At 32.2% G+C, this 15562-nt stretch overlaps 1 protein-coding gene and 1 long non-coding RNA gene across 2 annotated transcripts; both read right to left on the bottom strand.

The window, feature by feature from the left end:
- Window positions 1-4200: 4200 nt before the first annotated feature.
- Window positions 4201-5726, bottom strand: LOC112026619 (uncharacterized). Its single transcript, XM_024059306.2, has 3 exons — window positions 5214-5726; window positions 4789-4974; window positions 4201-4672 (listed from the first exon to the last, which is right to left on the bottom strand). Exons 1-3 carry the CDS (start codon window positions 5712-5714, stop codon window positions 4388-4390), a joined length of 972 nt encoding a protein of 323 aa, XP_023915074.1. The 5' UTR covers window positions 5715-5726; the 3' UTR covers window positions 4201-4387.
- An 8267-nt stretch (window positions 5727-13993) lies between these two features.
- On the bottom strand, window positions 13994-15328 carry LOC112003946 (uncharacterized). The gene is made up of 3 exons (XR_010630666.1): window positions 14988-15328; window positions 14704-14781; window positions 13994-14595 (listed from the first exon to the last, which is right to left on the bottom strand). It is a non-coding gene; the product is annotated as an uncharacterized LOC112003946 (long non-coding RNA).
- Window positions 15329-15562: the final 234 nt, after the last annotated feature.

The raw sequence follows: 15562 nt of genomic DNA, 5'->3' as shown, positions 1-15562 counted from the left end.
AATATGTAAATTAGTTTCAAAAAAAGAATATGCATGTGAATTAAAAAACAAAAAATACTTCAAATTACATGATGAAAGTACATTGCGAAAGACAAGGTTTTTTTTTTTTTTACTAAAACCAAATATTATAGTAGATTATTAAAATTATTTAAAAAATAAAAAAATAAAAGTACATTCTAAATGCATGGAATAGTCTACTAAGAAGTTTTATTATAGTGGTTTAAAGAGGTTTAGGAAAAGAGTTAAGAGCTACGTGTATGTTCGTGGTCGTTCCTCAAAAAAAAAAAAAAAGTGTATCTGTCCATGTGTGCTTAAAGATTAATAAATTTTACTTTCTTCCTTTTTTCTTTAATACTAAAATTTGGGATGGAGGAAAGTTATAACAGACTTTGCAACATTTTTCGTTTTATTATAGCAGTTTTACTAGTCAACAGCACTTATAATCTATGAGAAAGTTCAATAAAATATTATTTTATTAAAATTTGATTTTCTCTCTCTTTTCTTTTCTTTTTCTTTTGTATATAAATATGAAACTTAATACTTATGACAGTTATTAATAAATATAATTTTAATTGTATTTTCATATGAAATATTAACTATGAAATTTGGTAATTATGATATTAATTAATAGTCATTTATTATGATTGTGCTTCTATATAGAATTATTAAATACATAATTATGATAATTGTTAATATATTTATTATGAGTGTATTTGTATATCGAACTATTTAATCTATCATTTACTTCTTCTAAAAAATATATCATTTAATTGAAGGTTTAAATATAAAATAAATTTTAAGTTTAATTAAAAATATATAAAATATTAAAATAATGACGGTTAAAATTGTGGGATAGAAAAGATAATGTAACAATATATTATAAGGTTAACCAAAAGTCAAAAGTCTTTTTTGTATATGAATATGAAACTTGATAATTATGATAGTAAATAATTCACATTTATTTTGATTATATTTGTATATGAAATATGAAATTTTATTGTGGTGGGCAAAAATTAAAAATAGGGAATTGGGCTAGAGAATTAGGCTTGATAATGTTACCATCTACCCACACAATTAATTTGTAAAGATGGGATGATGGGTCAACCTTTGATTACCTGTTGTAAGACTAAAATTGAAAGTCAGATCAACTCTACTAGTATAGTGATTATTAATATTCAATTAGAAAGTGCTGAGAAATGGCTAAGTATTCGTCCTCGGGTTTAGTCTGAGGATGATGTTATAGATGGATTACTACTCTTTCTTTTTCTCTTCCCCAATTTTCTCCCCCATTATCCGAGTGCTTCTTGGCTTTATATAACTTAGCCAAGATGCATCTGGATCTTACATTTGGAAGGTCATGATCAAACTATCTTGATACTTGTCCCATCAAGACATTGCTAGAAGGTTTTTACACTAAGGTATTAGCTGTGAGAACACTATTCATAATCATTTTTCCATTAATGTGGCCAGCTAAGTGGTTGCAGTGCATTTAATGCGGAGGAGATGGCCACTTTGTCCTTCCTTTTTCTTTTCTTCCTTGTTCAGTACCAAGTTATCTTTGTTCCCTCTTGGATTGCCCTGTGCCCCCTTTCACTTTGCGTCTCAACCTTCCGAGGTTAGGCAAATGTCCTTGGCACCCTTGTCAACTATGGTTGTGCAGCCCAAGCATGAATTAAGTGTATACTTTCTGAGGACAATTCGCCATGATTCCCAAGGTTCACCTCCATATGAACTTCGTCAACCATTTGGATTCTCATCCCCCCACATTTATAATTATGATATTTATTATTATTGTGTTTTTATATGAAACTAATATATATATATATATATATAATTACGATAGTTATTAATAGATATCTATTATAATTGTTTTTGTGTACTGAACTATCAACCATCTATTCTATTATATCATTTAACTGATGGTTTATACCTTAAAAAAAATACAAAATTTGGGATCAATGATGGTTATAACAAACTTTGCAACATACTCGAAAAGGTTTCCTAACTCTTCAAGTATTAACCCTTCAATTCAAGTGGCATCTTCTATTCAAAAGGAAAAAACTTAGATTTTACAATGAAAAACAATAAATTAATTTGAAGAGAATAAAGATGGAACTTGCATATGTAACTTGGGAGGTTGGGCACGGTTTAGGAGGGTGATAAATAAAGACAAGTGTAAATAACAGATGAATCAAGCTTGGCGACTTTGGGAAAATCTTGATACACTTTGGGCAAAAGTTCTAAAAGCTATATATTTTCCCAATTCATCTTACCTATCATGTGAATCTCCTAGAAATATTTACCACATTTGGAAAGCTATTCAACGTGGAAAACGACATTTAATCCAAGGTATGAGATGGGTTTAAGTAATGGTAATAATATCCAAATTTGGGGGGATAAATAGCTGCTTAATGGCACATTAAGAGCGTAAGTGGAGGGGCCTTTACCAATTACTAAATATTCTCGAAACATGGACTCTTTATATCATCACAGCAAGTAGCATCTAGAAGATCTCCCATGTTATTAGAAATTGTCCTTGGGCTAAAGAATTTTGGATAAATTTACCAGGACAAAGAGAAATTTCTCTTTTTTTTTTTTCACTCTCCTACGGTTATTTGGTTAAAAGCAAATCTCACCAATACAAACCTTGTAGGGTCTTCTTTTACATGTTCCATTATATTTGCTTATGGTCTTTGGCACCTTTGGCTTGCTCATAATGATAGGATTTTTCGTCCCCCTTCAGCCTCTCTCCATCAATGCATTCACAAGACAAAGCAACTAGCCTTAGAATAAATTCTATTTAGCACGCTCCTTTGTTCTTACAAAAACTAAAATCACCACACATATTTCATGACAGCCCCTGAGCCCCCATAAAATCATTTTATAGCTTTGAATACTAATGGTAGTGTACAAGGTAATCTAGGATTTGTAGGGGGAGGGGGAGTCCTTCGAGATAGCCAAGGGAACTGGATTAATGGCAATTCAATGCATATTGGTTGTGTCACAAATAATGCTGCAGAATTATGGGCAATTAGACAAGGTTTATTAATTGCCTGGGAATTTGGTTACAAATTTATAGACTACCAAAATGATTATGAAATTGTGATATGTTGGCTAACATTATATGGGTCCATGGCTCCGACTATGCCTCCATTAATTTGTGAATTTAGGGTCCTATTAAGCAGAGTGTGAACCGGCCTACCACATCACGTCTTCTGTGAAGTTAACAACTTTGCAGATGGTCTGGCCAAGAGAGGAGTAATGCAAAGAAGCAGCCTAGTGGAATATGCACAGTGTCCTACTTTTGTAAATAATTCCTATATATGGGATCTTTTGGAGAGAAAAAAAAAAAAAAAAACACTCCTAGAGAGAGTTCCTTAACCTCCTTGAATGCTATATTTTGTCCAACAATGACTAATGGACCAACTTTTGTAACTATTACTTGTGTGTATTTGGCAAAAATTAAAAAGTCAGCTTATTTTATTATTTAGTTCATTTTTGCTACTATTTATGAGCACCATTGCACTTTTTGGTACTATTCATGAGTCTCATTATACTATTTCAGCTAACTTTTACTTTTATCTACAGTACTTTTAGTAAAAAAAATTTCAATTTTAGCAAAATAAGTAGATCTCAAACAGACCCTTAATAAAATAAAACATTCATTCTTTCTACCAAAAATTTTTTTTAGAGAGAAGTTAGGATAATCTCAAGTTTGACTATTTTGATAAAAAGAAAAAAGAAAAAAAAAGAGTCAATTCTTACCCGTGGAACGTGTATGTGTAATGCGTATCCATTATAAAAGCAAGAAACAGTGTGTGAAAGAAAAACTGGTTTAAACCAAAAATAATAATAATAATAATAATAAGGGGATATCAGATATGGTTGCAATAATTGACTAACTAATACAATAGGAATTAAACATCCATGTTTCATGTTTGTAATTCTGGCATCATAATTACTTTTTTTTTTTTTTTGGTTAAATGCATCATAATTACTACATGTTAATAAATGGCACCTAAAAATAATCCGAATTAAGTGTGAAAGAGAAGAGTAGAACACTACTGAACATTAATAAAGTTCAGGTGGGAGAAAAAAAATAAATAAATAAAACCACTGACCAAATCAAGATTTAGCATTCGCTACTCCCTGGATTTCATGGTCAGTCAGCTATATGATCGGATCCATGCAGTCAACTCCTGCCTGTAAGCCCCAAAAAACTGCATTTGTTATTTGTTTTAGTCAATAGTTCTAAAATTGTTTAACCCTTAAATTATTCGAAAAAAACAAAGAAAGAAAGAAATTAAAAAAAAAAAAAACAATATATTGCTCCCCTTCATATGTATATAATACATAATTATAATCAAAGAAATGCTATGATTAATCTCTACTTGTAAGTGCACTTGTTGTTCAGCGAAATTGCCACGTTCATCTTCTTGGGATCCATAATCACCGAACACTCAACCCTCTTGTAGAACTTTGGCTTGACCAGTGCACCCAAAACATAAGCTCTTGACCGAACCGTGAAGTTCAATGTCACTGGCACTGGATCAATTGGTGCACCATTTTGGCTGCCCAAGCTAGATCCTCCTCCATACAGTGGGATATTGCTTCCTTTCAAAATGATTGCTATTGATCTCTGACTCTTTCTTGATTGATAAAATTCATCTATCTGAAAATTTGAAACCCAGATAACCACAGAATCAAACAAAATGTTCAACTAAAAAAATAAAAAGAATCATAAAATAACGGACATGAAAAGAACATGTCTTGGGATTGCATGCATACGGTTCCAGAGGCTACTTTCAGTTGAGAATATGTGAGATCTAAAGGTGTTGATGTGACATGGACCCCAAAAAATGTGGCAGTGTTACGAAATGTGAGCTTTACTGTGGAATTCATGGACACCATCGCAGTGGCTACTCCTGATGCATCCGCACCAGCTTGAATCACAAACTGATCAAATAAAATGCTCTGCAATCATAAATAACCAACACCCACATCACCAGAAAATTTATAACAAAAATCACAAAAAAAAAAAAAAAACCAACACCCACATCATAAAAATGCAATTTCAATGTCTTATTAGTTTCTTTAAATTATCACTATATATAACCAAAAAAAAAATACTAAGAACTGGTAGCTCAACAAAGACCTATTGTTGTTTTAAATAGAGAGATTCAAATCGTACATATATACTTTAAAAAATGTACCTTCATAGTGATGGTGGGTTTTTGAGGACGACTTGCACCCCACAAAATCAAAGAAAAGGAAGAGAAAAGCATCAAGAAGCCGACAACAAAAGCAAGACAATAAAAACGACGGCGAAGGAAATGTTGGTTTCCATCCTTATCGTTCAAAAGGCCTTCTTCTTCAATGGAATCAAACTGATCCTTCCATGGCTTCCAACCCTTCCTTTGAGAGTTGTTGCTGTTGTTGTTGTTCTTGCGTGAACCAGGCTTGAGGGAACCAGAGAAGCGAGTGGAGGAGGACTCACGGGAGTGAGGGCCAAGAGAAGAGTTGGAGTGAGAGTGAGGAGGAGAGTCCATAGGACTGAGCACTGGGCTCGAGTTGAAAGAGTTTGTGGTCTTTTCTCCATCGTGAGAGTCCCTAGATGGGCTCTGCACGTAGTACACAGGTCGCCGAGGAGACCTTGCTGGTGAGGATTGGCTCAAGCTACTCACCTCCGAGTCTGTCTTCACCAACACTGACATTGTTGTTGTTGTTGTTGAGATTTTTTTTTTTTTTTTTTTGGGTGTGAAAATGTTATAGAATCTCTAGAACGTACGACTTGGTAGTGCACGTTGGGTACATGGTTTCTTTATTGTTTACGAAGTCTTGTTTTGTGAAAGCAATTAATAAGGGAAGGTGGATCACTCGACATTGAGTGCAATGGCAGTTGTCTATAGCTGATTTTGGTTTAATTATTGTCAACTTTCTCTTTTTTTTCCCCCCCTAATATGTACCTGTATTTATTTATGATCTAAGTGTAAGATAACACATAGTAGCTACTTATGACATCCATAATCATATTATAAATAAGATGTAAATAATTTTTGAAAGAGTGAAACTTCCGTTGAGCGCACTAGATGAGATATGGAAGCAACACATGATTATTTTTATAACACCTGTATTGTCCATTTGGTGTTTGATGCTTTACTAGAGAATATGCTAGATATAATCCAAGTTCCTAAAATTTATGGACGATGGTTCTACTTCCCTCAAATAGAAATTAAATTCATAATTATTCAAGTTTGTATAAATTAGTAAAACAATTTGTTGTTTCTTAATTTATGTGCTCTAACATTAATTGGGCTTAGCTTAATTGTAGATTTTCAAGGATATCTATTAAAAATTAATGTTAGAATAATAATATGTTTTTGTTTTTAATTATAAGTTATATATATCTAATGGGTGTTGAACTTGAACAGTTGAACCTACAACTTTACCATTTACCCAATTTTTAGAAGAGATATGAATAATCTAATTAGTCATAAGTCACTAACAATTAAATAAATAAAGAATTAGTTATTCCTTCTTCTTCTTCTTTTTTTCTTTCTCTAAAAAAAACTCTTTTTCCATTTTTTTCATCTCTATCATCAGTAGTTCATGATACAATTGGACTCCACAATTGACATAGCTAACTGCATATTTCCCCCAATTACTTGGACTTTACTAGTTTCATGATCTTAATTACTTTGGAGTAACTATGTTAAAAAAAGCATCCCATTTTGTGTGATCTAATTAGATTAGAAATAGTGGTTCATTAAAGTTAAAACCAATCCAAATCAATGCCTAGGGTAAGCTCCGATTAACCATCTTGCTAGTACTGTTAATTTATAGCCAATCTCTGTTAGCACTAGCTAGAAACATGTACAGGCCCAAAAATCTAAACCACGGGCCAACTTTGGGCACAGAGAAAACACTGCCCTTGGCTTGGTAGGTAAAGCTAATATTTCTTTTCTAATATCTTGATCCCTGCACAACCCGAAGACATTTCTGTTCCAAACTCCCCCACCCCCATTCTTTGAATTGTTTAATTTGCAAATTCTCTATTTGTTTTCTCCGGTCCACACTTCTCTCAATGATAACCCCAACAGTTTGAAAAGATTTTTCAAAATCATCCACCCAGAAGACAGTGGATGAAAATGTTGAGATATGCAAAAAGGTCACTATCTGCCTGCAGACAGACTCACACACCCATTTTCACAATCAATTCCACGCCTGATTATGTGTGAACTTGTGATTAGATTTTAGCACTTTTACATGAGCTCACAATTGATACCTAAATATTTTGTGTCAATTTCTGCACTAATCACGAGTTGTGACATAAGTATAGCGTGGATTTGCAGCTACAGATGACAAATGTCACATGCTATAATTTTATAATCTCAAATTTCTCAACCTATGAGGACATGACCCCTCTGGTATTTTGGCTGAAGTGGACAAGTTTTGCCTTATAATGTGACTGTAAGGCTAGGATATGATATGGTATGGGTTGTTCCGCAGGTAATAGGCCATAAAAAGCGTTGCTGTGAGTGTTAAAGCATGTTAAACACCATCATATTTGTTTGACACCAAATTCGAGTTCACACTATTGTAACTAAGAATGAATCAGGACCAGAGAAGCTATACATAGTGAATTTTCATCCAAGAACCGATTCACCACAACCACAATCATGTTTTGGAAATCTTTTTTCCATTGCCATTACAATACCGATTTTGAAAAATGGGAATAAGGGTCAAGGTTTCGTGCGCCAGGTTCGAGAGGGAATAAGTAAAATTGACAAAGATTACGGGAAGAAACTCGAAGAAGGAAGCCAACACTTGAGGAACCCAACAGAGCAATGCCACACTTGACTTCTTCACACTTGAGAAGGAAGTCCTACATTGAGTAATGATGAAAATAATTAGTAGTTTATATAACATAATTGAGCACATACTAATTGAGCTTAAGCCTTTTGGGTTTTGGATCACCCAAAAAGATTAAGCCTTTTTGGGCTTAGTAAAATATAATTTTTTGGGTCAACATTTTTTGTGCTCTTTCTTGGTCTCTTACTAAAATAGTTACAACTTTCATCAATATAATTTTCAGTGAAATATATTAGTTAATATATTTATAACTAAAAAAATATTATTAATGAAATTATTAGTAGTCTATGAAGAATTTTTTTATTGAAAATTTGAATGTTGGACATTTAATACAAACTTAATAGAAATAATTATGTGATAATTGTGATTAAACCTACAAACTTTTGAAGGAAAGTCCAATAATTTGTTTTGTGATAATGCCATTTTTTATATATAAATAATTCCACAATTGAACATTATGATATATTTGTTTTAAAGTTATTATTTAGCAAATATTACAGGTCATAAACTTATTATGTATTAAATTATTTATATTATAATTTTGAAATTATTTATTAAATTATTTATGATGTTGCTAGTTTAACCATCGATCAGATCAGAGAATCAAGAACCACTCTCCTTTCTAATTTTTTGGCCAGCCTGATTTTTAAAATAATAAATAAATCTAGCCACAAGGATCAATGAGTCAACCTATGGTCACCTACCAGATTAGATTCACACGAAGAAGAAAATATCATCTGGCCGGGCTCTTAACACTTGCACTACAAACCGATTGGTTTCTTAACACTTGGTTTCACTCCTCATCTTCTCTAACTTATCCACCATAGTGACTTTAATTGTTAGGACAACCTTAACATTACTTTGACCTTATTTTTTGTTGGTAGGATAGAACATAGAGATCATGGAGCAAAACGAAAAATTAGGGCAGTCCGCTCCACAATTTATGCCTTGAAGTAATTACAAGTTATAACATATAAGGGGGATTTTTTTTTTTTTTGAGAAATAATTATACTTTATCCTAATTTATGTGTGTGTGTGTGTGAAATTTCCTTTTAGAAACTTGACTCTGACCTTTGATTCCTACACCATATATACACTTATATTTATGAAGTGACCATCGCGCCAAGGATACGCGATGATACCAATAGGGGAGATTTGAACATTAGATGTCATGGAAATACTATAAGGTGTCACTCAAGTCATAAATGCAATGCTACTTTATAGTTTTTATTTTGTGAACTCATTGATGCAATATTAGAGATTATGATGAATTATGGTTCATGTTTAAATGAATATCCAATAGTAATGATATATATATATATATATATATATATATGTGTATGTATGTATATATATCATTTGTTATATCTCATATATGTGGTTTGAATTACACATTAAAAAAAAATTTGTACCTTTTTTTTTTCTTTTAGAAACTAATACTTTGGGCTTCAAAACTTGCTTTTTGGGCTCTCAAAGTGGAATCAAATGCGCACACAGTGAGATACGACTAGGGTCGAAGCTACTAAGGTATTACTTATTTATTTATTTTTATTTTTTTTGGAGAGAAGGGTCTTAAATTATTAATGTATTATGTTTTTTTTAAGAAGGATGTATAATGCATTTGATGTTATATATTTATAATATATATAATATAAATTAAATTAATTAATTAATATATATAGAGGGTGTGGTGCGGTGCGGTTACCGTTTTGCGGGTGTTTTTAGTGTGGTTTGTGCGATTTGGGGAATGCCACCCTAAACATATAAAATTTTTTTTTGGCTAAATTACAAACATGCCCAATTCAATTCAGATCTTTAACTTTCACTCTTATTCAATTCAATCCTCCCATTTGTCTTCATTAGAATTGACATTCAACTTTGTGCAATATAAAACTACGTCATTTTGAGGGGTCCTTAACAGCTCAATTTTAATTGAAACTAACAAATAATTGAATTGAAGAAGTTGTAAGTTAAAGGATTGAATTGAATAAAAGTGAAGTCAAATGACTAAATTAAATTTTAAGCAAAGTTAGAGGGTGCAATTTGTAATTTCACCTTTTTTTAATGTGTAATTCAAACCACNTAAAAAAAAAATACAGAAGAGAAGAAGAAGAAGACGAAGAATTTGTTGAAGAACGGCTTGTGTACGTAGCAACATGGAGAATTTATTTGCACCAGCACGGAGAGGATTGTGCACTAAGGAGAGACTTGTTCTGAAGATGAGATGAAAGGAATTGGGTGAGCTACAGACCTTGATTTTTTAAAGAGCAAAATTGGGTTTTCAATAAAATGCTTGGGCAATTTGGTAATTGAAGATAGCTTCTCAACAGTAACATTTATCAACGTGCATTGGCTTTTGCAAAAGCTCGCCAGAGCTGTGTTGCGTTAAAAGCCTGTTTGTTCACATTTCAAAAAGCCACGTTTTAGAAAAAGCAGGATGAAAGACTCTTACCAACCAGGCAGGATGAAAAAGTGGTTTGAAAATGCACTTTTTGCACTTGGAAAATGCAAACAAACGGGCACGTAAAGTCAATCACCCATAAACTTTAGGGGTATAATTTGTAATTTACCTTCTTTTTTTCTTTTAGAAACTAATACTTTGGGCTTCAAAACTTGCTTTTTGGGCTCTCAAAGTGGAATCAAATGCGCACACAGTGAGATACGACTAGGGTCGAAGCTACTAAGGTATTACTTATTTATTTATTTTTATTTTTTTTGGAGAGAAGGGTCTTAAATTATTAATGTATTATGTTTTTTTAAGAAGGATGTATAATGCATTTGATGTTATATATTTATAATATATATAATATAATAATAATATATATTAATTAATATATATAGAGGGTGTGGTGCGGTGCGGTTACCGTTTTGCGGGTGTTTTTAGTGTGGTTTGTGCGATTTGGGGAATGCCACCCTAAACATATAAAATTTTTTTTTGGCTAAATTACAAACATGCCCAATTCAATTCAGATCTTTAACTTTCACTCTTATTCAATTCAATAAATTTTTATTTATGTCTATATATCTGATATGAGAAAACCACTAGGTACCACTAATCTGCTACCGAAAACCACCAGGTTCTTCTTTGTCTTCTTCTTCTTCTTCTTCTTCTTCTTCTTCTTCTTCTTCTTCTTCTTCTTCTTCTTCTTCTCGTCTGCATATATATATATATATTTTTTAAATTTTATTTACATCTATATATTTGATCTAAGAAAACCACCAGGTACCACTGATCTGCTACCAAAAACTGATCTGCTACCAAAAACCACTAGGTACTACTAGAGATTCTGAAATATTTGTTCAAAATTTTTTAGATCTGTGCATGCTTTATTTGTTCTTGCTAATGATCTATTTGTTCTGTTTTGGGTACTGAAAAAATTTGCGAGTACATGCTTTGTATTTTTTTTTTCTTTTATGGATATGGGGTTGTGTTTGCTTTTATAAAGCTGAGCGGTGGTGATGTTGATTTTGATTTGCATAAAAGTGTGTATGGGTGAGGGCGTGGCTCATTGTGGAATGTTTACCAATCAATGGCTTTTTTTCGCTAGTTTCCAAGGACATGGACCATCAAAATTGAACTTTTACACAAAACCCACTATTTTTAACTAAAACCCAGAACTGAAAGCACTCATATTCACAACCACAAAGAAAAATGGTACAAAAATGACTTGGCTGTTTATGGGTTTAAATAGAAATTAATAAAATCGAATTAGAAATTTGGAAAAATGTTTCGTATAGAAATTACCAGAGTTAAATGGCTGTCGTGGCTGGAGATAATGAGACGAGCGGCTGTGTCGATAAAAAGCGGAGAGAAATAGAGGTTCCCGGTTCAAAATTAGGGTTTATAGATACAGCTAGGGTCTTAGGGCTGAGATGCTATAGTCTAAGAATAAAGAGTGATTCTTTTTTTTTTTTAATTGCTAATTGTCCATATTTGTAGCATTTTCTCCAAACATGTTTGGAGGAAATCCATGTCCTTTTTTTAATGAAACGACGTCGTATGGGTGTTATTAAAATTAAAAAGAAAAAAGAAAGCAAAACGGTGTGTTTTAATTTAGGCTCTTCTATTTTTTGAGTAAATTTTAATAATTTACATCCATCATAATTTGGAATTGCTATATTTTTCAATCACAACAATTCTTAATAGTTTGATGAATGTTATGGGTGTGTGTGAAATAAGAATCCCATTCCAATAAAGAATGATCTTAAGCTACTTGTGTTTGAACTTGCAACATTGTCCCAGAATGGCAAGGAAGAACCAAAAAAATAATGAACTTTAAGGAGAAATTACTTACAAACTGAGTCTTTAAGTTCAACTTCCAAAGTTGCTAGATATTTGAGAATTTAAAAAAATTGCAAGGATTTGGCTACTAATTCAGTTTAGAGGACTGAAAAATCTTGCTCAACAAAAGGACGGTAATAGAGCTATCAAAAAAGAACCGAAGTTAAAACAAACACAAACCCCAAACAATTTTGCAACCATCTAATAAGCTTTCTATAAAAAAACAAAACAAATTTGCAACTATTAGATAAAATAAAAAATGCAGAAAATTTCAGTTGACGCAATGCCCAACAAAATTATCAACAATTTAAAAAAGAAAAGGACATACCTCAACATGCCTTGCGTTCGAGGGCTCAGGTGGCAATTGAAAAATCCAAGATCTCTTCCTTTGGCACTACTGCTTTCTCAGCATTAGGATCCGGGGAAACCTATAGAATATCAAGCATGTGATTATGTGAATATACAAATGCATTCAACTATCTCTAAGGACCAAAATTATCACAAAAACTTAGACACATACCATGTCAAGAAAAAACAAACACAGCAATCTTGAAAACAATTTTTAGCAATCCACTAAGTAACCAAATTAGCCTGCAAACAAAAACTAAGCCAAAGTCAATGTAAACATGTACTTTCGATTACTCTACAAGTAGCAATTTTGTTACCTTTTAGTCTATCACGTACCGAGAGATAAAGAGGTGTCTGTGTTTGTATAGGACTCTATTGCTAAAAAAGTCGGTCTAATAAAATAACAACTTTTTAAAGAAACTATTCTAAAATTTAGGATTTGAAATGGAGTAAACAGTTGGTTTAGTGTTTGCTACTTTTTAGGAAAAAAAAAATGTATCAAACGTGCGTGAGATCAATATATATATATATATATTTTTTTTTTTTCGGTCAATTACAAAAATAACGAAAGAAAAAAGTTTAAACGTGAAGTTTGTCTATACTACTATTTAAGGGGCTGCCCCTGTTTGGACTAGATTTTTTTTTTGTTCCAAAATACCCCTACAGCCTATGTTTAAGTAGGGCAAAACTTGATAAAAATGCTTCTTTAACTTCCACGTAAAACACTATCTACAAAATAGGAACACATTCCCAGTACACTCACGTTGGTTTTCACATTGGTTTTTTTTTTTTTGGTCAGTGATCCTATTTTGTAGAGTTTTTTTTATATATATATATATATATATATACACACTAGCCTCTGAGCATGCACGTAAGCGCGTGCTCAGAGGCTCTTCTATTTTTTGGGTAAAAATTAAATTAGAACATTTATTATAATTTGGAATTATTACATTTTTCAATCACAAAAAAACTTTGGGGTGTGATGAGTATTATGTGTGGTGAAATAATATTTCATCACACCCCGAGATTTTTTTTGTAAGTAAAAATTGTAGAAATTTCAAATTATAATAAATGTTCTAATTTAATCCTTACCCAAAAAATAAAAGAGCCTCTAAGCACGAGTGTAAGCACATGCTTAGAGGCTAGTCTATATTACTAATAATGTGATTCCTTATTTGGGTTTCATCATTTTGCATACCAAAATACTCTCAAATTCATATGTTAAAAAGATTAAATAATAAGGTTAGATATGTAAAAGTACTAATTTAAATACTCTTGAATTTTAGATACTTATCTATATCACTTAAAATTAGGCACTTCCATCTCTCCTTATTCCTTCTTACTTAAGATTTGAAGGAATAAGTGTTTCATTTAGCAATGACATATTTTCAAGTTTGACAGAATAGGTATCATAAGAGTTTCCCATGCTATTAATGTAGCAACATAGTCATTTATATCACCTAAAATATGCAATATGTAAAAATGCAGCTTTATTCAGGATAAATAGGTGAGAATTATCACCTAAAGTTGCAGAATTATATTAAGGACAAAAAAAAAAAAAATTACAGAATTATTTGCGGGAACATAATCTATATCACCTAAGGCTCCAAAATTATCACCACCAAGTGTATGTGGATTACATAAAACAGATTATTGTTAATGTCTAGTTATATGTTCTCGAATCGTCCAAGGTTTGTTCTTTTGCTTGGCTTGCATGCTTTGAACTTGAATCTCTAGCACTTGTAGCAGCAACCCTTGCTTCTCCAGCCCTTGTAGTAGTTTAAATTACAAAAACAACACTTGTAGTAGCAGCAATCCACCTCCAACACTTGTTGTCCTTGTTGTAGCCTTGAGATGTCTTATGACCATTGGTAGACAATGTATCCTACATTATAACACACAAAACAATATATACATAAGCATCAAAATATTAATCCCCCCTAAATAATAAAAATAACTTAGAGCACATAGCTAACCTTGCCTCGTTAAGATTCCTAAACATGAATTAATCCATTAAGATTCTTGAACCTTCCCCCATGATGAATCTCAAAATTTAAATCATCTTCCTCCCTGTTGTTGTTGTTGTCTTTGTTCTGCATTAAATATTAGCTTTAGTAGTGGAAAAAAAAAATAGAAGCTTTCTCATAGGCTTTAGATAGTGGTTTCAAATTTGGGAAGAAATAGACCATTTCATTCCTTACTTGGACATAATTGATCATTTGACTCAATGTCTACTCCAAGTATGTTGTATTTAGTAGCTTTAATCCCTCTTTAAGGGCCTAATCAAGGAACTCAATTAAGTTTCTTTTTTGTTGAAAATAGTATAACAAAGTAACACAATGGAAAAAGGAATGGACTATTTGCTAATAAAATTATATAAGAAATTCTAAAATCTAAAAGAAAAAGGAAAAAAAAAAAAAAAACCTCAAAGAATAAGGTATAGATATAGCAATGAATATCAATCCACCTGAATTGTGATTCTCACTTATTTGAATGTGAAAACATTGCTCCAATATCAGAAGACCTTGTCCGTGCAAATCTTCTACAAAATACACAAAACCAATAGACAAAATCAACATGCCACAATTTGCTGATAGAATTATATAAGAATTTGTAAAATCTAAAAGAAAAAAAAAAGGCAGTAAACAAAAATACTAAAAATTCAAAAAGAACATGAGAGGGAGAGAGGGTGCCTAGCATATAAATGAGATAGATCAACAATTGTATGAAATCCTTGCCAATAAATTTCCACCTACACACCACCAAATTGAAACAAATAAATAAATCACAACCTATGAAAACCACAACACATAAAACTAAAATGTCAATAACATAATGTGGGGCCCATGGGCCTAACAGCCACAACCCATCGCGTAATAGGCCTAAGGCCAGCGCCGAGGAGAACTAACCAGCCAAGGCTAAGTTAGACAAAGCCTCTTTTTTGACCCACGCCGAGGACCTCTTCGTCCTCGGCATACTAAAGATAATTTTTGGGAGGGGACAAGCCTAGAGCAAGCTGTCACATTCACACTTAATGTATTCACCTAACCCCTCTGGCCG

Source organism: Quercus suber, unplaced genomic scaffold, assembly GCF_002906115.3.
Source record: "Quercus suber isolate HL8 unplaced genomic scaffold, Cork oak 2.0 scaffold_170, whole genome shotgun sequence".
Lineage (NCBI taxonomy): Eukaryota > Viridiplantae > Streptophyta > Magnoliopsida > Fagales > Fagaceae > Quercus > Quercus suber.
Note: the sequence above shows the minus strand (reverse complement) of the source record. Positions and strands in the feature narration are given on the sequence as shown.

Excerpts from the sequence above, each read along its gene's own strand:
- LOC112026619 (XM_024059306.2), bottom strand. The coding sequence starts at position 5,714 with ATGTCAGTGTTGGTGAAGACAGACTCGGAGGTGAGTAGCTTGAGCCAA. Across the intron at positions 4,975-5,213 it reads AACCCACCATCACTATGAAG|AGCATTTTATTTGATCAGTT; the intron begins GTACATTTTTTA and ends TTATGATTGCAG. Across the intron at positions 4,673-4,788 it reads TGAAAGTAGCCTCTGGAACC|ATAGATGAATTTTATCAATC; the intron begins GTATGCATGCAA and ends TCAAATTTTCAG.